This window comes from Macaca nemestrina, chromosome 7 (genome assembly GCF_043159975.1).
Source record: "Macaca nemestrina isolate mMacNem1 chromosome 7, mMacNem.hap1, whole genome shotgun sequence".
NCBI classification, from domain to species: domain Eukaryota; kingdom Metazoa; phylum Chordata; class Mammalia; order Primates; family Cercopithecidae; genus Macaca; species Macaca nemestrina.
Window position 1 is genome coordinate 7625600 of NC_092131.1, and position 23131 is coordinate 7648730.

Below are 23131 nucleotides of genomic sequence, written 5' to 3' on the forward strand. Positions count from 1 at the left end.
GGGCTAGTACATGATAGATGCTTCAGGAAATACTTGCTGAGCTAAAATGAAGGATTTGGAGTTTAGAGGACTCCTGTGGGCTTGCTGCTTCACACTAAGCCCTTGGGAAGGGTAAACTTAAGTAACAGTTTCCCCTGCTTGGCTAAACCCAGGGAACAAAGATTCTGGGGTCAAGCAAGGATTCTGTGTGCAGCACTGGGGGCCAGGAGCTTCCCACTAGGCACAACAAGTCTCGGGAGGTGTAGAGACCTACCTCTTGGCCAGCAGTTTGTTCATTTCCTCCATGAGGCCTCCTCCGCCACCCCCACTGCTTGCCCGGTTGGCATCGGACTTCGAGGTCCCACTGGGACTGGAGCCTCCAGATGCATCTTCTGGCTGAGGAAAAAGGAGGCCACGTTTTAGATTCTGCTGCTGATGGCAGAACAGGGAGCAGCAACTACGTGAGGGGATGCAGGCGACTATGTGCGTGTGAATCCTATGGCAGCAGCACTGCAAGGGGCCTCAGGGGCCATCTAGTCCATTATTCCCCAACCCCACAGGGGAGAAAACCAGAATCAACGGAGGGACAAGGACCAGCCCAGGTCACACAGGTCGCAGACACGCCCCAGCCTGCAGGCTCATTGTCAGTGTCTTTGCCAAGACCAGCCATGACACATGGCGGGAGGGAGGGAGGGGAGAAGAGACTGTTCTGTGGGAAGGAAACGCAATGTAAGCCAAAGGTCTGTATCAGAGCTATTCTTACAAGCACAGTTCCAGAACATATGAGCAAGGGTTAGGGAAGAAACAGCCAGGTGGACCTAGTTGCCAGGATACAGCTTTGTACAGTGGAAGGGGCAATGGACTTAGATTCAGGAGACCCAGGCTTGAGTCCAAAATCTGCTATTTATAAACGGTGTGACTTGCGCAAATTCTTCAGCTTTTGTGCTTCCACTTCCTCATCTCTAAAGCGGGACGTATTTCTGGCCCCACGTATGAAGGTCAATGTGAGGCTCAATGGCTAACTAAAGCACCTCAAAATTTCAAATTGCTGTCCCATGCGATTTCTTATTTGAGAAAAAGGGGCCAAGGGCCAGCTAGCTTTGGGCAGGGAGGCAGTTTGCTCAGCGTCTCACAGACGGGGGAAGGAATACAATCACTTTGCAGACGGCATAAGCGTCCCTCGGTCCCATTCCCGCCCTGCGCACAGGAGGTCTTACCCGTTGGACTCTTCTCAGCTTGGCCCCAGCTATGGCAGCGGCCAGTCCTGACATGGAGCTCTCGTCGTGGCTGGACCCCTGGGCTCCTCCAGCTGGCAGTGGGGGTGGGGGAGGTGGGGTAGCCCCTGTGGGTGGAGGTGGGACTGGGGGTGGGGGTGGCGGTGGAGGCCCACTACATGAGATGGGGGCGCTGGCTGCAGATGAGGGATGCCCTGGTGGGAGGATGGGCCCTGAAACGCAACAGTGAGGCTCAGCCAGCTCCAGCACCCAGCTGGGGGCTAAGCCTGCTGCTCTCAGCTCAGGTTTCCCAGAGGAAGGACAGAGGGCAGGCTGCTCCTCAGAGGGATGAGGAACAGCTCCAGGCCTGCTTCATCCAGGAAGCCCCCATGGGATGAACCTGGCTCTGGCACAATTATTCCCTATTCTGGTGTCCTCAGTACTCCGGGGCCTGGCTGGACCCACGGTGTCCTCTATTTGCTTAACATTCCTTGAGCCCAGGCAATTTCCTCTTGCTCCAATCATGTTTTTCCAGGGGGAGAGGAAGCTGGCTGGTTACAGTTTGTGCCTCTTCTCTTCTCTGCTCCTTCTAAGCACCTAGCATCCCCTAGGCAGAAGCTAGTCACCAAGAGCCAACTGTGACTGACACTTGGTCTTTGGAGGCCGTGGCAGGTACTGTGGGTCCCAGGGCCAACTGGGGGCGTGGGTCAGGGCGCAATGCTGAGTGCTGGGCTCCAGCATCATCCATCCAGCCCCCTCCGCCAGTGCTGCCTGAGCCTGTTTTGTGCCAGGCAATGTGCTAGGTGCTGGGTATGGTGCCGGGGAAAACCAGCCACAAGCTCTCTGCTCAGGGTGCTCACAGCCTGTGAGGAACAGTCAACGAATTGCACGGGTGAATGCAGATGGAGGACTGTGGCAAGCTGACAAGTGTTACCAAGGGCAGGCACACGGCGCCATGTTGGTATACAAAGAGGCGCTCCAGCCTGGCCAGAAGTTCACGGAGGACTTCCTCACAGAAGTAACTGTGGAGCTGGGACATGACTGGAGAGCAGGGGTTCAGTTAGGTGAAGAGGCGGAGGCAAAATGTGAGGAAGGAGGAAAAGGATGGAAAGTGCTTGAGGCACTAGAGGGAGAGAGGGCGGGCACAGGCTGTTCCAAGAGTGATGGGGAAGGCACGACATGATGACAGTGTCAGACCTGCATCAGAAATGCAGAGTGGCTGGTGGGGGGGCAGGAAACCTGCAGCAGTTAGGTGGGGGTGATGGGGTCAGTCAGCATCTCATGAGCAGGGTGCTCCTGTAACCAGTAAGGGCTCGAGTTTCTCATCAGTAAACAGGATAATAGTCACCTGCTCACTTCATAAGGTGTTTGAGAAAATGAAACAAGACAAAGAACATGAAAGCACTTGGTAAATTATCTAGTCCTTTGCCTATCAGTGAACACGCCAATTTCTGGAAAACCCTTGTCCTTCTCCTTTAATGTGCTAAGCTCCACCAAACGTCCCAGACGGACGCGTGGCAGCACCTCCTGTGGGAAGTCTTCCCTGACCCAGGGTGGGCCTTCAGCACCTGCTCGTCACTTGCCACAGTGTGCGCTACGTGACACGGCAAGGGTGGGTTTGCTGTCTCCTTGACTGGACAGTGGGCTCCCTGAGGGCAGGAACTGCATCTGCAGTCGTAGTCATGTCCCCAGCCCTTAGCACGGTGCCTGAGACATGGGAAGTGCTGGCTGAATGTCCACTCCGGAGGAGGTTGGTGGGCAGTGGCCAGATCCAGCTGAGCAGACTCCCCAAGCCTCTGCTCTGCTCTCTTTGCTACCCTCACCATCTGAAGTGGCAGTCACACTTTGAGACCTAGGCTCCCCATAGCTACTCACACAGCGCCCCGTGTGTCCCTGGGCCTCATCTACGTGGAGGGGCTACCACCCGGCACCAGCATGGGAGTCAGCCCTAGGGGAGGAGGGCTCTCACCTGTGGCCGAGGTTCTTCTTTCTAGAGATTCCTGACGCTGCTGCTGGTGCTGCTCCATCACTTGTCTGAAAAGCAACCACAGCGGGGCAGTCTGACTTCTCCACACTGGAGAGCACACTTGGTGCCTGCGCTGCGCCCACAGGCCCCGGATTCAGAGTCAGGTTTCGCCAGTGCTCCACAAGCACCATGGTGTGCCACAGCTGCCTCTACTTAACAGGAGGGGGATGTGGCTGGGTCCACCTCCCGAAGTGGGAGCACCGGCTCTCTCCTGAGTCTCAGGCACACTGAACACAGAGCTCCTCATGGAAGGCCAACGTGATTCCACTCCCCAGAGTGACCAAGCTCTTCCCTGGGCTAGATGGGCACATCTGGCTTTTGGGGGCCTGTGGCCTCAAAAGATCGAGTCTCAGGAACGCCTGTTCTTAGGACCTGGCCAAGCTTCCTGGCACAGTTCTCAGGTGTGTTAGTTGCCAGCAGAAATGGACACAAAGGCTACACTTCTCATTTTCTTTACCACAGACTGGCCACAGCCCGCCTTCGTCTAGGGGGCCGTTTGGTATGCTTTGGCACACTGCTACGTGCACCACAGTGGGAACTCACATCCCAGTTCCTTATGGCAGAGTGGCCTCAGGGTGCTCTTAAAGGCAAGATGAATGAGGACACTGAGCCCCAGATACATCCACAGAATCCAGGGACCGACTTCTGGAGTGAGAGGCACCTTAAGAAATCATGCAGGCCACAGACAGCATCAAGAGCTCAGCCGGTGTGGTGCAAACTGAACACCTGCTATGGAAACACAGGGTTAAGGACTGCTCTGAAGGCAGCTCTGGGCTTGGTGGGAGTGCCAGAAACATCTATTTCATGGGGTTCTTGTAGGGTATATGCCTTAACTAAAACATTATGGAATGCCCGGGTGCAGTGGCTCACACCTATAATCACAGCACTTTGGGAGGGTGAGGCGGGCGGATCAGGAGGTCAGGAGTTTGAGACCAGCCTGACCAACATGGTGAATCCCCGTCTCTACTAAAAATACAAAAATGAGCTGGGTGTGGTGGCGTGCGCCTGTAATCCCAGATACTCAGGGGGCTGAGGCAGGAGAATCTCTTGAACCCAGGAGGCAGAGGTTGCAGTGAGCCAAGATCACGCCACTGCACTCCAGCCTAGGTGACAGAGCAAGACTCCATCTCAAAAAAAAAAAAAAAAAAAAAAAAAAAAAGAAAAGCCCCTTTTAGCATTAAGGTCTGAAAAGCTCCCAGCAGCATCTATATTAGTGTCTCAAACTGCTGAAACCTCCCCAGCAGGAGCCACACACCTAGAAAACCATGGTAAAATGACGATGTGTGAAAAATATTCATTCCGTCTGAACCTATGATACTGTTTGGATGCTTGGAGTCTCTGCCTCACTAAGTCTTGCCCCTGTCCGCCTCCAATAAAGTGGCGTGGGACAAGCGAGAGTCTCCCCTGCCGTGTGTGTTCCTGCCTTGAGGCAGGTGTGTGTGGGTGTGTCTTTGTGTGTGATTCCGTCTTGGGGCAGGTGTGTGTGTGTGTGGTCCCACCTTGGGCAGGTATGTGTGTGTTATCCTGCCTTGGGGCAGTTGTGTGCTTGTGTGTGGTCTCGTCTTGGGGCAGGTGTGTGTGTGTGTGTGTGTGTGTCTGTCTGTCTCTGGTCCTGCCTTGGGGCAAGTATATGTGTTTGTGGGTATGTACCCTGCTGTTTTTTTTTTTTTTGAAACGGAGTCTTGCTCTGTCGCCCAGGCTGGAGTGCAGTGGCCTGATCTCAGCTCACTGCAAGCTCCGCCTCCCAGGTTCACGCCATTCTCCTGCCTCAGCCTCCCGAGTAGCTGGCACTACAGGCACCCGCCACCATGCCCGGCTAATTTTTTGTATTTTTAGTAGAGACAGGGTTTCACCGTGTTAGCCAGGATGGTCTCGATCTCCTGACCTTGTGATCCACCCATCTCGGCCTCCCAAAGTGCTGGGATTACAGGCTTGAGCCACCGCGCCCGGCTGCTGTCCCCTGCTGTTCACACCCCGACCGCCAGGCGGTGCTCCCATTCCCAGCCGGCCAGTGACCCCACACAGCTTGGTTTGGGCCCTGGGGTACAGAATTCAGCACTGTGGGTGTTGAAGCAGTTTCGAGAGAAATGAAGGACCCATTTAGCGGCCATCCACTCCTGTACGCTTACACCTGGCATCTGGTGGCTCATTCCTTCACGCCTTTTTGTGGGTAGGGCCAGCCTTGGGTCCTGCCAGGGAGCTGCAGCTGGAGTGAGACCTGACAGCCAGTCTGGGTTCTGCCTGACTCCCTGGTTACTCTGGGCAAGTCACTTCCATTCTCTGGGCTTCAGCTGGCTCATGGGGACAACAGTAAGAAAAGCCCTGAGGGTGAGTGGATGAGACAGGCAGAGCAAAGCCAACACCATCTTCAAATCGGGAAACAACTGAGGCTTGGAGAGGAACTTGCCCAAGGCTGCAAGGCATTCATTTCTCAGTCTCAGGAAAAGGCCAGAGGAGAGGAGGTCTTGGGATAAGCCCCATGCCATTTGGTGAGAGGGGGAGGTGGGGGCACACGCCGGCTTTCCTGACTCCTGGTCCAGGACTGGACTCGAGCGCAGCCAGAGAGTTGCCGCTTGACTCCCTGTCTGACAAAGCTGAGTGAGGAAGGCCTGGGCCGGGCCCTACCTCCCTTGACACAGAAGAGGCAGAGGACCCATCGCTGAGAGGGCAGACCTAGGTTCAATGTGACCTTGGGAGGCTGCTCCATGGGGACCCACCATGACTGTAATTTCAGGACAACAGCCTTGGCCCTTCCTCTTCCCCTCATGCTAACACTTTAGAAGCTCCATGGGGTGAGAGTGTCATGGGGTGAGAGGGTTCATTCGTATGGTCCCTAGCCCCATCCCATGGGAGCGACTGCCCCCCAGGCTGAATCCCTCATGCCTGGACTGTCTCCAGCTACGTTGGGGAAGAGGAAGTGAGGCGACAATGGAGAGCACTTGGGCTCTGCTGGGTCACCCTGAGAGCCATCCCGCGGGAGGTCAGTAGCACTCTCTATAGAATGCCAGACTCCCACGGTCATTCCTGGTCTTGGTGTCCGGGACTAGCGGCTGTGCATTGGCCCCCTCTTTCTTCCTGGTCTGGCCTGCACCCTGCACCCTCCTGCAGCGTATGCCTCTAGGAGTCCTGGCCCTGGCTACTGGTACATCCTCACCCATTGAAGGCACCCCTGGCCACCCAGCCTGGCCCCTGTGGGTGCTGGGTTACCTTCTCTGGATGTCCATCTCATCAGGAGAGGGGCCATTCTGCACCTGACGCTGGCTGGAGGGGCCTGTGGGCAGAGAAGCACAGAAACAGAGTGGTTAGAGGAAGAAAGGCCCCAGCAAACCCACCTGGAGTGCTCTCTATTTGTGCCCACCTCCTGGCTGCAGAAGAGACAGCTTTAAGAATCTTTTTAAATGTTGGCCTCACTCACACCTGTGCACCACTCACCCCACCTCACTCTCTCAATCACCCTCTCTCTCACTCATGGCTCTTCATTCTGAACCAATAAATGAGACCCAAACTTTCACATGGTTAAAAATTACCCCTTTCAGTTACTGACCCTGCTTGCCTTCTCTCTCAAACTATCTTCTTGCTGCTTCAGCCTTCTTGCTGGCCACCATCCCCTCAACCCTTTAACACTGAATCTGGCCTCTTTACATCCCACCAGGATGTTCTAATTAAAATCACCAGGGAACTGGGGATTGCCAAACCTAACAAATCCACTTGATTCCACTTTTTTTTTTTTTTTTTTGAGACGGAGTCTCGCTCTGACGCCCAGAGTGGACTGCAGTGGCGCTATCTCGGCTCACTGCAAGCTCCGCCTCCTGGGTTCACACCATTCTCCTGCCTCAGCCTCCCAAGAATCTGGGACTACAGGTGCCCACCACCACGCCCAGCTAATTTTTTTTTTTTTTGTATTTTTAGTAGAGACGGGGTTTCACTGTGTTAGCTAGGATGGTCTCGATCTCCTGACCTTGTGATCCACCTGCCTTGGCCTCCCAAAGTGCTGGGATTACAGGCGTGAGCCACCATGCCCAGCTGATTCCACTTTCTGAGCAAAGGACAGACACTGACAGCTGGCGGATGTCGCGGTTAGAGTTAAAACCTGGGTGTGTCTGAGCTGAGGCCCATGCTTCTAGCCCTGCGGTGACCCCTGCTGTCTGAAAAGGGTGTCTGGAGCTGCAGGTGGGAAGCAGCCAGGCCCTGCCCTTGCTCCCCTTGTTCTGGACTGGTGCGGAACTTTCTGGCCACACCCCTGCCCTGGACCCTGAAGGAGGGATCTCCTGCTGTGCAGACCTCCTGTTCAGAGGAGGCTGGAGCTGGCGTCTGTGCAGGGCTTCCTGTGCTGTGCCACAGCTAAGCTTCCGCCCCCACCTAAGAAAAAGCTGACTGTTCCTTCTCTGCCAGCTCAGGTGTCACTAGGGGACTGCAGAGTCACAGTGACTGGGGGAGGGACTCTGGGCAGGCTGCTCTCATACTTCCCTGACTAGATGGGGAAGTGGCTTTGTTTCTGCCCCAGGATGTCCCCACACACCCCTGTTCCCTCCTACTTCATAGAGGACCAAGGTCTTAGTGGTTCTTCCCTCCTTGTTCTCAAGAAACAGAAGGAATGAATATGTGAATATTACGAGAGCAATGTCCAGGCACTTTTCTTAATTTAACGTTAAATCTAACTCTAATTCTCACAACCCTATAAGAAGGCTCCCATAAGGACTTGTAACAGCTGGGAAGCCAGGCTCAGAAAGGCTAAATGGCTTGCCCAAGGTCTTATATACAGCAAGTGGCAGATGCAAACCACGTGCAAATGCCACTTTCTTTCTTAAACTCAATCAGACAGTGGTGTCAGATTGAGACCAGCTTGAAGAACGAAGGATGAAGGTGGCAGACTCATATGCTGCCAAAAGAGCTGCAAGCTGTCCTCGGACGGTGTGCAAGGTGCTGTGGACATGTGTCCCCGCCACCCGCCGACTGCCACTCATCCTGGCTGAGGCGGGAGGAATTCCTGGCATTTCCGCTCCATGTCCGGCTTGTGCCTGAGCTGCTCTGCTGTGAGTTTGGCACAGGCCTTGGGCTCTGGCTTGGACAACTGGACATCCACCTTGTTCTAAGACCGGGTCTCAAGGGCTGAGTTCACTCCTGGATCTGGATTTCATCCTTCTGGGGGCTGAGTCCCTGTCCCAGCGACCCTGTCTAGCATTTGGTCTGAGGGTTGGCCCTGCCCTAGGATGGAGGCCTTTCCACGCTTGGGCTCCACCAGCTGCCGCAAGATCCTTCTGTGTCTGTGGGCTGGCCTTGCCCAGGTCACCGTAACTGTCTTCCACCTTTGTCAGGACCCAAGATGGCCACCAGCTGCCCGCAGAGAGGCTTGTGTGGTTTTGTGCTTTGGATTCCCCATTTTGCCTGCTGGGCTGGTGTCCTCCCAGCACCCTCCCAACCTGTTTCTCCAGAGGGTGGGGAAGTCCAACAGGAGCCCTGGCCCTTCGAGGGGGCTCTGGCCCCTGCATCTAAGACCTAATTAAAAATTGGCTGGAGTTTTAGACACGACGGAGCAGGAAAGGATAACACTTGATTGCATTGATTGCATAAAGCTTGCCATTCTTCTTAAACTAAGAAAATGTTCAATTGTTTTGAGCCATCATGGCCCTGAACATCATGAAGTACAGTCCCTTTGTTTTAGGGGTAAGAGCTAAGGCACAGGGGTCTGTCCAATGTCACCCAGGGTAACTGTGACAGACCTGAGGTTCCCATCGCCTCCTTACTCCTGGCCTCCTCCGCCCCCAGCACAGCTTCCCCGTGGCCGTCAGAGGGAGGGACAGGGACGAAGGTCATTGCTGCAGACTGCTGGTGGCCCTTGGGAAGCTCCAGGCAGCAGCCCCTCGGCAAGTGATTCTTCAGTGGGAGGAGTAGCTAAGGAAGGCTCCTGGCTGCTGGTAATCAGACTGCCTCGTGTCTAGTGGTGAGGCACTACACATGACTTCCCTGGGTGATGCACACAGAAGCCAAGGCGGAGGATGTGGCACCTGTCCCATGCTGCAGATGAGTACCTTAGAGCCACTTCTTGCCGCCCGAGCTGAGCTTGGATCCCACAGGAGCCAGGGTGATGGAGATGGTGGGGGTCCCAGTTCTTCCCTCTCTGCCTCCCACAGCTTGTTAGGTAATGGAGTCTCATTGGTGCTGTGTTGGCTGCCCCACAGAATGCCCCGCTTCTCTGCCGCCACCTGGCAGCCTTGGTGTCTCTCTCTCTTGAACCCTCACCTCCACTCTCATTCTGACAGTGCGGCCTAAATGACGTCTGGAAAACACAGACATGACCTGCACTAGGTTGGGCCCAGGCTCCACTGAATAAGATTCAAGGCTTTCAGGCTAGGCTCCAGCCCACCTTGTGGCTGCGCCTCCCCGACAGCCCTCCATAGCTGACCTCCTGCACCTGCACACTGGGCCTGGCCGCACTATGCTTCCCGTCTCTGTTTTGTGCGCTACTCAACCCATGTGGGTCACCTTTTTCTGCCGTCTCCACCAAGCAAGGCTTCCAGGCCCAGCTTGGTGGTCACCTCTTCCATGAAGCCCTCCGCAGGTCCTCATGCTCCTTCTCACCAACCGGTGCCCATGCGCCTCTCTTAAAAACTCATAGCTTTCTCACCCATATTCTAGTAATTTGGGAGCTGCCTTCTCTTCTGTACTAGACCCCGGGCTTCTCGCGGGCAGAGAGCACGTCTCACTCCGCACTCCACTCTCACAGCCTGGCTCGCATCAGACACTCCGTATATTCTACTGAACTGAGTCGGGAAAGGGAGAGGGGGCTCAAGCTCACTTACCCTGGGGGAAAGGTTCAGGTGAAGGAGTCATGCTGAACTGACCTGAGTGAAAACAAAAACCTAGGAGGTAAGCCACAGAGATACAGGGCTTAGAAGGGGTCCCCCAAGTTCATGCTTGTCCAGAGAAGAGGCAGCAGTGTAATGATGCCCTGCCAGCACCAGGTACCCTCGGTTGACCAGAGGCATTAAGGACAAATTAAAGCCATGGGGCTGCTGACCCAGCCTTTGTCGCAGGGCTGTGAGTTTCAGACCTTTCTGCTAGAGGACCTGTGGCTCTGCACACAGTGGCAGAGCGTGGAGTCACCTCTGTGGTCATGAGGTGTGCTCCTCTGTACAGTAAATGTACAGCAATGACGGTCTGTGGATCACATCTTAATTGTCTCGTTCCCATGAGGTACTAACCTGGGCAGGCAGTGGGCACGAGAGGACCTGGCCTGCGTTCTGCCTCATACCTGCCTAGCCATGCACCCCTAGGCAGGCTACTGTGCCCTCATCTATGAAATGGGAGTCCTAATGCACTAATGCTAATAGTGGTACCTCACCAAGCTGCTGTGAGGAATAAACAAACTCTAGGAGTAAAAAGTATATGGTAAGCCATAAAGTGCTGGAAATATTTGTTTGCATTACTGTTGAAAGTACACTGTTGATCTTTCTGCTGAGTCGGATAGGAATCTGCCTGTGTGCTGGCTTAAGTGGCCCTCTGCCCCCGCGGCCTTGCTGGTGACGTCCCCTCGGCGGAGCACCTTCTTCTCTACGGGCTGCATGCACTCACTGCCCAGCTGGTCCCACCATGGCCCCCTGAAGTACACAGGACGAGTGGTGGTGGTTCTCAGGGGTGAGGGGACTTGCCCAAAGCCACAGGGTTTGTGACGCTGGCCCCAGTATCCCAAGCTTGTAGAGTCTAGGAGCTGATCTTGCCGAGGCAGGGGCCTGGCCCATTGACTTGGGACTCCAACTAAGAAAACTCTCATCCTCTTCTCACTCATCTCAGATAAATTTTGTCGAGTCAAAATAAAGAGGATGAGATAGGAAACAAGCAGGAGAGAAATTCAAAAATTAAAAAAGGAAAAATAAAAGGACCCGTCACGCTACAGACAAATGAAAATCAGAAAGGGAAATTTTAGGTCCAACATCAAACAAGAGCAGGGTGGCTGGGCATTCCTTGTGTCATGTGGGTCCAGCCCTTGGTGGCAGGGCTCACACCTGGTAGCAGGCCAGGCCATAGGTTCCCTGGCTGACCTCTTCTCTGAACACAAAGAGCTGCAGGAGGACAGAGGCTGAGACCCAGCCAAGGCTCAAGTCCAGGCTGGCCTGCTCCAGGGCCCGCTGGACTATGATGACTCTCAGGAAGGAGGTGACTTCCTGCTGTCCTGGAGGCCCACTTTCCAGCTTCAAGTCTAATTTCCATCAAACACCCACTCCTCCCAAACACAGCAGTGACTCAGAGGAACCCTTTCACTCTTAGGAGCCATGAGGTGGGGAGAAACACACAAGAGGGGAGGGAAGGCTGGGCCAGACTCAGTCATGCGCCCTCCTGAAAGGGAGGGGTGGTGAGATGGGGTGAGGGGGCCAGTCACAAGGGACAGGAGCTGATAGACCCAGGGCAGTCTATATGACTGACGGGGAGTGGGGCCAGGAGGTCTGAGTCCCTTCTCACTGGGGAGAGTGAGCACTGGAAGAGGCCGGCTCCCGTCTGGTGGCATCTCTACCTGGGACACACTGCAGGCGTTTGGCAGGTCACTCCCCTTTGTTGCTATTCTGCAAGCAGGGACATGAAGAATTGCCATGTGCCCTTCACAGGCTACTCCGAGGAGGAGATGAGCTTATACCTGGTCTTTGTATTGTACCTTTTCAAAAGGCTTTTATAGCATCTGTCGCTGACATAAGGATTTGACAAAAGATTCCAAAGAAAGGTACTGCCATCTTCAAGAAAGCTGTCCTGGTGTAGTGGAAAGGGGTAGGGAGGGCACAGAAGAGAGGAAAAATCTGGGCACAGCCGGGCACGGTGGCTCACGCCTATAATCCCAGCACTTTGGGAGGCCGAGGAGGGCAGATCATGAGGTCAGGAGATCGAGACCATCCTGGCTAACATGGTGAAACCCCGTCTCTACTAAAAATAAAAAAAATTAGCCGGGTGTGGTGGCAGGCACCTGTAGTCCCAGTTACTTGGGAGGTTGAGGCAGGAGAATGGTGTGAACCCAGGAGGCGGAGCTTGCAGTGAGCCGATATCGCGCCACTGCACTCCAGCCTGGGTGACAGAGCAAGACTCCATCTCAAAAAAAAAAAAAAAAAAAAAATCTGGGCGCACATTATGGGATTCACAGAGAATGAGCCAGATGCAGGTGACACTCCTCCCCTCCCACTTCCTCATAGCCTGACTGAGGTGCTGAGACTCAGGCGGGTCACAGGACAGAACCAGGTCAGGCGTGGCCCAAGTGTAGGAGAGCACCTGCTCGAGGGACTCTGAATGTGAGTCCCTGAGTTCACCAGGATCCATGACACATGCTTGCACACAGCAGGAAGGGCAGGAGGAAGAGCATGGCCAACAGAACAGCCTGACTTTAACTCCACAGACATAACTGCTTTGCTCACCTCTGTATTCCCAGTACTTACCATAGTTTTTGACCTATAGTCAATGCAATACATACTTGTTAAGTACGTGGATGACTGGCCCTGGGCACACTGTCTGAGCATCTTCAGCCACTGGGCGAGACTAGAGTGAGTGACACAGTCTTAGAGAAAATAGCAGAAGTCTAATGGTTCATAAGCTCCCAGAGCGGGAAACAGTGGCTGAGCCGAGGACTGGGTCTCACGAGCTATCAGTGAGTGAGATACCACAGGCTACCAATGGCAGTGCCACTTAGAAAATACAATGAGTTGGGGTAAGGAAAGAACTCAAGTTTATTGAGTGTCTATTACACTATGTACTAGATCCTGTGCCAGAGACTCAGATGCCATCTTGTTTAGCCTCCCTCATCCTAGGAATCCTGCTGTGAGCTCCACTTTACCCATAAGAAAGCTGGAGAGTTGGAGAACTGAAGTAGCATCTTTGTGGCCTCTGAACAGTCAACAGTTAAGCCAGGCTTCAACCCTAAAACAGAGGACTCTAAAGCCCTCCACAGAGTCACCAAGACTGCAGGGGGATAGGACACATGGAGGAAGAAGGGTCAAGCGGGGCACAGAGGCAGGGAGAGCAAGAAGGGGAGTCCAGCCGTGGCGCGAGTGTGAGAAGCTGCAGCTCGGAGCCCCCTGGTGGAGCCCCTTCTTGGGCAGGAGTGTGGCACACTGCAGCCTCTCAGCACCCAATGGCCTTGCTGCCTCAATGCCCATCCACATGGCACCAGGAGAGGTATCCCAGGAGCTGGACAGGTTCTCAGGGCTGTACAGAGAGCCTTGGGAGCCACCCGGTCTGACCTCGAGTGCGAGGCCCTAGCCGGGGTGGGTGGTTCTCACTGGCAAAGTCTTCTTCCCAAAGGGTGAAATCTGTCTTGCCAGGACTGCCCCCAGTGGTCTGTCAGGACCACAAAGGCTGTCTCTCTGTGCTGGCCTGGCGGCCCTGGTGCGCTCCCCTCCAGGCCTCTCTTGGTCCCCGTCCTGTCTTCTGTCTTCCAGTCCCTTCCCGCCTTGGCTGTGCTCTTCCGGACAGTTCTGGTTTGTACTAATCCCCTTCAGAGTGAACTCTGCTGGAGTTCTGCCAGTAAGTTAGGTGTGTGGGAGTCCCTCTCCTCTCTGGGCTTCCGTTTTCTATAAAGTGAGAAGGGTGGAACCAAGGATCATCAGCTCCAAATTTCTACAACTCTAAAGGACAAAGGAGGAAATATACTAAAATGTTAACAGTGGTATCTCGGGATTGTGGACTTATATTCCTTTTTTTGGATTTCCAAATCATGCACTACCTCTAAACAAATAAATGTCTAAGAGTCCCTACAGAGAATCCCTGCTCTGCGATCCATCCCCCACGAGGCGTGGCAGGTGCGGGGTAGGCAGGGAGCGGTGTGGCTCCTGTCTGAGGTAATGCATTAATTTATACAGCCAAAGGCAGGCAGACGAGGTGAGGCACTACTGACCCCTCCTCCTGATGAAGGCCTTCCTCTTGCCCACCCCTGAACATTTATGAGGCTCTGGGACACCAGCCCCCAGCTCCTCTGGGATGGAAGGGATGGGCTCAGTTTCCAGTTAGTCTCTATGGGAAAGGCATCCCCTGGGGCTCCTGAAAAGATAGAACCTGAGATGCTAGGAGTGCCAGAGACAAAGGATCCAGCACTTGCTCAGTGATGCTTGATGGAATTTCTGGCCAACAAACGACAGCCACCTGGTGTGAGCTGGGCAGAGTCCCAAGTCCTTCTAAGGCCTCCTCCCTGCTCTGCCATCTTTCTGGCTGGCTCCTTTCCCTCTTTCCAGAGGGTCCCCTCATTTTACAGTGAGATTGGGCCATCCCCGGCACACGTCTCCCTCTTGTCACAAGGCCCTGCTTTCCTCACAGGTGCCATTCCTATCACCAAGCGAACAAGTGTCCAAGCAAGGATGGAGTCTGTGAACCGGGCTAAGCTTGGTCTGGCCACTGCCTTTACTGTCACCTGGCCAAGGCCATACAGGAATTGGTGGCAGAGCTGGGACCAGAGCCCATAACAAATGTCTCCCGGCCCAGGGCTCTGTCCACCCCAGTGCACTGATGCTCAGCCCTGGTTAATAAACAGACAGCTCTGCATTTGTCTTTGGGAAACAAAGGCAGCTAGTGTTTAACCCTATCCTCCGAGCTCAGCTCAGGAGGAGACAAATACCCGACTGTCACCTTCCCTATTCTAACACGAGCTTAGACAGCTTAGTTGCTTGCTTAAAGGAACCCGGAGTGAATTTTCCAGTCTTTCCGGCTGAGTCCTTACCACATGAATTTAGGCTCAAACAGGCTGACGTGTCTTACTCAGATTACCACAGCCAATGACCCACTGAAATCCTGCAACAGACCCTCCTGCCTAAGCCCTGGCCCTGGGCTTAGCAGAGACAGCTCAGCTCCATGGTGACCAACAGGTAAAGCTGTGTCTAGGAGCTCAGGGTCTGAAAGACCTGTCAGGCTGGAAGGTCATCACTTACAGATGTGGGGATGGCACTTCAGAAAGTGGGGGACTGACCAGGGCCACAGTGGGAAGCACCACCAGCCCTTGCAGTCATGCACCAAAAAGGAGACACCGGAGAGGAAAAGCGTTTGAATTCTGACAAAGGACAACAGGGGGCCTGGTGCTGCCCATGTACCGGTGAGCAGCACCCCTTGTGTAGAGGGGTCCCGAGTCCCAGGGAAAGGGCAGGGGCTTGCCCAAGCTCACATTCACACTGGGGAAAGCAGGGCTAGACCCAGTCTCCAGCTTCCAGGCCAGGACACCCCACTCCCACGGCTTGGGCCCACTAGGCTGTGTTCCTTAGGGGAGTTATTTTCCCTGTAGAATACTTTTTCTCTCTTCCTAATATGCTTATTTCGGCACACAAAACTAACCTTAAAATGAACCTCAAACAGAACAAGTTGCAATAAAAATCTGCCACATCTTAAGCTTAATGGTTCACAGAGCATCACTGCATTTTTTTTTTTTTTTGTGACTAATCTGCCCAATCATCCATGGCTGGGCCTATTAACCCCATTTTATAGGTGGGGAAACTGAGGCTCGGAAAAGCTACCCAAGGTCATGCGCCTCCAGTGAACGGTGCTGCTGGAACAGAAGCTCAAGTCTCCCAGTACCCAGCTGCTGGTTCCACCCCGCCGCTTCCGCAAGGATGTCATTGCAAACCCCGTAGTTGGTCAGTGACAGATACTCGCCCCAAGATCCAGCACTCCCACCCCCACCCCCGGAGCAGGTGGGAGTGAAAGGAGAGGCCCATGAGGAGCAGGGAGGAGAGAGAGGGGCTCCCGTCACCTACAGCTCACTCTGCAAAGCACGGTGCAGTCCCAATGGCAGAAGCAAAAGCAGTGGAAGGCCCACTCCCTGCTGACCATCACGGGCAGGGCTCCGCGGCACAGGCCAGGGGCACCTCTCACACCGGGCCACTTACCTCTTCCCTGTCGCCTGGCTGGTGCAGTGGGAAACTGATACGCCATCCAGCCACCAAGTGGGCTTCCCCCCTCAATCTTTAATGAGGCTGCTCAGCTAACCTATCAGAACCTTCCTGCCCACCTGACTCCAGCAAGCTCCCAGGGCCCTGGCCCTGGAGGACTGTCCAGACCCCTCGTGGGGCCCGGCTCACAGGCCTCGGTGACACCAGGTGTCTGCCAGGAGACACTCCCTAGGCGGCACTCCTCTTAACCCTGTGGGTAATGGGATGGAACAGGGTAGGTGTGGCGTCAGAAGGGAGCAAGTGTGCAGAGAATGCCTGTGAGGCATGCCTAAATTTGGCACCACCCCAAACTTTGGTATGGGAAACCCAAGTTGGCACCCTCTCACAGAAGTAAGGCCCATTTGATTCCCCCCGGCCTTCCTTCGCTCGGTCCCCTGCTGGACTCCATGAAATGCTTCCTCTCCTGCAAACTGTCTCTTAGGAGCATCCTCTCTGGCCTGTCTAGATCCAAGCCTCATGTTCTCACTTGGAGAGCTTTCCAAGAGTCTCCAACTGGCCCCTCTGCCTCCGTTTATCCCATTGAGTCTGCTTACGGAGTCAATTTCAGAAAGCACAGGTCTTCCAGGCCATTCCTGGGCCAGGAAACTACTGTGGTTCTCCACTGGTCCACATGGGAACCTGGGGATTGGGTTCATCCTTACTTTGGGATTGGAGGCCTCTCAGGCTCCAACTTGCCTGTCCTAGTGCCCTGACTGCTGCTCCCAGCCAATGCCACCAAATCTCTCCCCTCCCTAAATGTCCCAACTCCCTTAGCGCCCTCTCTCAGGAATACCCATCATTCCCTCTTTGCTTCCCTGGAATCCAGTTCAAATAGGCAAAATACACATGGATTTTAAGAGCACAACACCGGACTTCAAAGGAATCCCCCCTCTACCCCTCACACTTGCTGCCTTGTGGGGGGCATCTGGAGCTTGGGACCTCATTCCTTCCTTGATTTCCCTCCTCCCGGCCCAAATCCTTCCCCCACACGATGAACAGACTGATTCTAGCGGGCCTTGTGACCCTGGGCCGGCTACTCACTTCCTCTCACTGGGACTTAATTTCCACACCTGAGGGGCTAGAGAGGAAGCATGAGGAGGATGATGATAGCAGCACCCACCGCTGAGTGCTCACTACCTGCCGGGCACTGTTCTGAGCACACAGACTGGAAGCCATTTAGAGTTAAATCTGAGTCCTGGCTCTCACTTGCTCTTTGACCTTCCTCGCAGCTTCAGGCATGAGGCTAAGCCCTGGGATGTTATGCTCAAAGCCTGCCCTTCTAGGCCTGGTCCTGCTTGTTCCTCAGCCCTCCCTTTCTCTTCTCCCACATGCATCCAAGATGGCAGCACTAGGTTCACATGCCTCTGCGTCGTTGCCTATTTTGCTTCTTTTTGGGCTACTCTTGTAACTGGTGAACGTCTGTCCAGCCCCTTTAAGACTCAGATCAGGCATGCCCGCCCTCGGGCCTCTCCCAGTAGCTCTCCCCTTCACCACAGCCGCCCCCGCAAGAAGCCCTGTGTTCTCTCCATCATAGCATAACATACACTGTATTGACAAGGCTCTCTCTCCACCCGGCTGTGAGCTCTGTGAACACAGGCACCACGTCTTATTCATCTTTGTGTTCTGGTGCATGACCCAGAACAGATGCTCAGTAATTCACAGATGGGGTCATAGCTGTGGATACAAATGCTCCCCTGGAACTTACAATCTAGAGAGGAGAGACAGGTAACAAATAAAGATACAACATGTAGGAAGAAAAACACAGCAGAGAATGAGAATTAAAGGAATGTGTGTGGGTCGTTCTTCAGACAAACTGCGATTAGGTGGTGTAAGCAGAGGCCCGGATGAAGTGAGGGAAGGAGCCCTGAGGTTTTGGGGAGAAAACATTCTGGGCAGAAGGGGCCTCGGGTGTAGAGGCCCTGAGTTAGGAGCATGCTTGGCACATCTGGGGCATGGTGTAACTGGAATGAAGGAGAAGAGGTAGAGAGTAGGAGAGGAAGTGAGTTCAGAAAGATAGCGTGCCGGGCTACGCAGGCCACGGTAAGGATGTGGACTATATTCTGAGTTAAGCTAAAATCCTAAAGAGTTCTGGGCAAGGGCTGATGACCTGACTGAGAGGTGAAACGCAGTCTGCTTACTGTGCAGGGAATGGACCAAAGTGGGCTAAGCGCAGAAGCAGGCCAGTCAGGCAGTAGCTGCCGTGAACCCCCGCTGTGTGAACACCCTGGATGAGTGATGGCAGGCAGCCGACAGGCAGCGGGCAGGGCCTCAAACACTCACAGCCTGTCCACTCTCACACTGGAAACTGTATCTCAAGTTCAGCACTTGGCTTTCTAAGTCTTCAGGTTATCTACCAAAATATTTGAGCTGGCTCTTATCCTATATGACCTGAAGCTGGCAGGCTATTTGTAAAACTCATTCCTTAGGAAAGAAATGATACATGCTACGTGAGGAAAAAAGAAAACAGCTATGAATGAATTCTTCCCTCACTTTCCAAGATGTGGGTATGTGGCTAGAAAGACGGGGCAGGTTAAATGTTTGTAACAATCAACCTCTGACCAAGCTGGGTTATGGTTTAGAAAGGTGGAGGGCTGCCAGCTGAGCAGGGTCTTTTGCGAGGCAGTCTGCTCCACTGGGCAGAGACCTGGACTGGAAATTAGGACATCTGGGCTCTGGGCCTTGAGCTCTGCATTCACCAGAGTGGCCTGGGGCAAGTTTCTTAGCACTGTGAGCCTTTGTTTCTTCCTTCTTAAAATGGAGAAAGTAATTCCTGCTGTCTCCCTGCAATCTCAGGGGGGTGTTGTGAAGGCCCAGGGAGCCGAGATCCAGGCACAAGAGCATCCAGGAAGGGGTTTGTTCCTTTCCGTAAGGACTGTATGGCTTAGCTCTGGGGGGTGGCACACCAGAATGAAATGACCCTGGCTACAACTGAAGGGTAAGATCCCAGTGTCTAGGGCCTGGGCACTCCAGGAACAACTTGCATTCATGGTGTCATATGCTTACAAATCACAGTCCTATCTATTTTATCATTTGAGCCTCATGACAACCCTGTGAGGTGGTTGTTACACCCATTTTAAAGATGAGGAAACTGGCCGGGCACGGTGGTTCACACCTGTAATCCCAGCACTTTGGGAGGCCAAGGTGGGTGGATCACCAGAGGTCAGGAGTTCGAGACCAGCCTGGCCAACATGGTGAAACCCTGTCTCTACTAAAAATACAAAAATTAGCCAAGCGTGGTGGTGCACACCTGTAGTCCCAGCTACTCGGGAGGCTGCGGCAGGAGAATCGCTTGAACCCAGGAGGCACAGGTTACAGTGAGCTGAGTTCGCGCCACTGCACTCCAGCCTGGGCGACAGAGCAAGACTCTATCTCAAAAAAAAAAAAAAAAAAAAAAAAAAGGTGAGGACACTAAGGCTTACAATGGTGAAATAGCTTGCTCAAGGTTTCACAGCTGCTCCGTGTGACAGGGTGGAGCGGGCGCCTGGAGCTAGGGCATGGTACTATTCTGTCACCTGCCCCCAGAATCTGTGCCACTTCTGTCAACCTCTGTGCTGACCATGGCAGGCACACCTCAGCTGGCTGCTTCCTGAGTCCCACCAGGAGGCATCAGGAAGGTGCTGGTGAGGCAAGGCTGGGGAATGAACCACCACCTATCTCGAACCCTGACTGGGCACATGGCGCCTGGGCTGTAACTATGGAAGACTAAAACTCCAAAGGAATCTCGCCAGTAGTGTTAGGGAGATAATCCTGGGACTGGTGGAAGGAGGAGACCTCTCTTCTCTGGGATGTAAACTGCAATAAGCCAGCAGCTCTTTTGAGGATAATGCAGCAGCAGGATGTGGGCGGGATGCTCTGAAATTAGGGGCCCCGTGAGGCATGCGCAGTACCGCCAATGCACAGAGGGAGATCCCCAGGGTATGGCAGAGCCTCTTCTCAGACCTTGATTTGAATTTCCAAACCACTGAGATCTGCCGGTGCCGTGGTCCTCCTCCTCATCAGATCCCCCCATCCACCCCCAGCCCTGCAGGGCCCAGGTTCAAGCCCCGCTTCCCTCAGAAAGCGTTCCCTGGCCATCAGGATCCAAGCAGCCTGGCTTCCCTCTGTGTCCCAATGTGATGGCTGCTGGTATTACACAGGAGTTGATATTGTTAGTCACTTTTTTTTTTTTTTTCCTGAGACAGGGTCTTGCTCTATTGCCCAGGTTGGAGTGCAGTGGTGTAATCACGGCTCACTGCAGCCTCAGACTCCAGGGCTCAAACAATCCTCCTACCTCAGCCTCCTGAGTAGCTGGGACCACAGGCACACGCCACCAAAACTGGCTAATTTTTAATTCTTTTCTAGAGACCAGGGTCTTGCTATGTTGACCAGGCAGGTCTCGAACTCTTACACTGAAGTGACCCCTGACCTCCTAAAGTGCTGGGATTACAGGCATGAGCCACTGTGCACGGCTGATATTGTTAGTTACCTTTGCAAGTAATTTTTTTAAAAAAGAGTAACTTCAAACTGTTACAGTAATTTAAAGGTGACAAAGAATGTTTACAAACATCATCTCATGGTTCCCTCACAACAACCCTGTGAGGTGGGTCTGATTCAGCCATTTCACAGATGGGGAAACTGAATCTTAGAAAAGTCAGTCACATGCCCAAGGGCACACTCCTGGCACAGTTGGTACTGGAACCAGATCCGAGTTCACATCCGAAGTTCCTTCCACAGTACGTACACCTCAGGGCCACAGCAGCTGAAGGCCCTTCCACAGGCTGTGGCTGGAGAAGGCGTGCTCCTCTGTTTGGAGTGGTGATAAGTAGGCCAAGGTGACGGGTGCGATTTCTGTGTGAGACAATTCCATTAACCATGTCCCTCAATCACAGATAGCACCCCTCACCTTGAGCCCAGTTTCACAGGCTGGCCAGCAGGCGGTCTTGGTTCAGGAACTCCGTCTTAGTCTGCAAAGAAGGGCGCGATGGCAGGAAGTGTCAGGCTACGCAAGGCACACAATATGACGTGGGCGCAAGCTGGGCGCTCATTCAGTCACCAGACACCTCTGATGTATCAATCTCTCTTCGGGGCTCCCGAGACACAGAAACAGACACCTGCCCTCGAGGAGCTCACAGTCTAGACAAACAAACCCAGGGTCCAAACAAATGAGACAGCAGCAGTGTACGCGGAGTGGGAAGGGGTGCCTGAGGTCTCCTGGGGCACTGGGAAGGCTTCACAACAGCAGGGCAAAGGCTGAGCAGAAGGAGACCAGGAGTATGGAGAGAATGTGCATGAGGGCAGGCGCGGGGCCCTTTAGATGCAGCCCAGGGAGGACAGACTGAAGAAAGACAAGAGAAGGTGGATGGGTTACAACCCCATTATGACACTTCAGGTGACAATAGGAGCGAGTGAGTCAGAGGGACCCAGGGCTCAGGCCAGTGCACAGCCTTCACTGCTGGACATGGTCCCACAGGACTTCCATGCTGAGCTGGGGCCTGGGCTGAGTCAGGAGACAGGACTCCAGGCATGGCAGCCTCTGGGTCCTGGTGTGCGCCTATAACCAGGGATGGATATACTGAGAGCTTATAAGGCAGACAGTGTGTGGGTTTTTGGGGTCCAGAGACTAAGATGTAACTTTCCAAATTTCCAACCTGACTGGATTCATGCAGTGGGAATAGCAGGACATGCCAAGTGGCAGCTGACTGTTAGGACAGAGGCAAAAGTAAGCCCTGCGGGAGCGCAGGAAGGAGTGCAAAGTCACGGTGCGGGAGGGCGGTGGCTGGAAAAGGCTCCATCTGTGGAGCCACATTCTGACAGGACGAGTGAGATTTTAGAAGTGTGGGGAAAAGTGAGAGGGGAAGAAGGGCCAGGGGCACAGGAGAGCCTGAGTAAGAGTGTGACTGACGGTGTGACTTGGGTAGCTGCTGGCATGGAGGTGTACAAAGGCCCTGCCTCATCCAACATCTGGAGCCCCGGAGTGAGAACAGGGGTGGGTAAGTAAATAGACACATCCAGCTTTCAGAAAGTGGCCGCCAGAGGGCAGCTGGGAGCAGGCAGGAGGCCAGGGGCTTGCTGTCCTGTTCCCTTCAGGCAGGGCCAAGCTAGGCCTGCTTTCTCTCAGGTGGCACAAGGTGTCAAATGGCCTCGGCGGCCAGGGAGATGAAGACAGTACAGTACTTCCTTCTCTTTAGGAGAGAAAGAGAGGTAATTTCCAATGGAAAGAGGTTCATGAGAAGCAAAATTCAGCCCCACCTCCAAGAGCTATGAGGTTTAACAACCTTCCACTCCCCTCCAAAGAGCACATGGAGCTGGGCCTGATTCTTCCCGGGAAGGCCTGTCTGTAAGTCCCTTTCCTGGGCTCTTTCTCAACACTGTGCTGAGGTTGCAGCCATTGGGCCACTGGGCATCGATGAAGGGCGTAAGAGGTTGAAAAATTGGGAAAACATTTATTATCCAGCACCAGGAGCTTCATATTTTGAAATATACCAATGATGTTATTACACGCAAACCAAGTAGGAAAAGGATGTACATTATGCTCCAAGAGCCAAAGATAATAAGCACTTCATCTGTGTTTTAATTCGCCTGGATTCCCACTAAGCTATGGGGTTTTTCTTTTTCTTTTCTTCAGAGTCCCACTGCATAAAATCAATGAAGAACTACTCTGGCTGCATCAGGGTGAGGGCCCTGGTATACCTTGGTGGACCCCTGGAACTCCTCAAAATAGCCAGTTTGAAATCCACTGCATTCAACCCCCAAACTGCAATAAACTTGCCTTTGACCACACATGCTTCTGTCCCAACCCCACCCAATCCAGCAGCAGGGGCACATCTGACAAGATTTCATTAGTGAGAACCAAATGGGAAGAAACAGTCAAAATCTAGTTACTCAACCCCCTCCGTACCAGCACTGTTTTCCGTGCACCTCGGCCCTCTTCCTAAAGCGTGCTCCTTTTCTGGTCCTTGGCCTGGAAAAAGTGATCTTTCATGAGGGAAGGCTAGCGGAGGAATGCTGGGTGTGGCCACAGTTCTGCCCAGACTTGTCCTGTGGCCTGCACA

At 53.8% G+C, this 23131-nt stretch overlaps 1 protein-coding gene and 1 long non-coding RNA gene across 8 annotated transcripts in view; one reads left to right on the plus strand and one right to left on the minus strand.

Annotated features, from left to right (window-relative positions):
* LOC105467426 (Enah/Vasp-like) overlaps positions 1 to 23131 on the minus strand; it is a 174940-nt gene that overhangs the window by 15411 nt on the left and 136398 nt on the right. For 6 of the 7 annotated variants that reach the window (XM_011717025.2, XM_011717022.3, XM_071099611.1 and 3 more), the window contains exons 4-7: positions 6427 to 6490; positions 3163 to 3227; positions 1197 to 1426; positions 254 to 375 (exon numbers count right to left, since the gene is read on the minus strand). In XM_011717025.2, the coding sequence (XP_011715327.1) occupies positions 254 to 375; positions 1197 to 1426; positions 3163 to 3227; positions 6427 to 6490 (481 nt within the window). The remainder of the gene's footprint in view (positions 1 to 253; positions 376 to 1196; positions 1427 to 3162; positions 3228 to 6426; positions 6491 to 23131) is intronic. The other variant, XM_011717023.3, reaches the window with a different exon arrangement.
* Positions 21659 to 22784, plus strand: LOC112424176 (uncharacterized). The gene is made up of 3 exons (XR_011625553.1): positions 21659 to 21798; positions 21998 to 22069; positions 22705 to 22784. It is a non-coding gene; the product is annotated as an uncharacterized lncRNA (long non-coding RNA).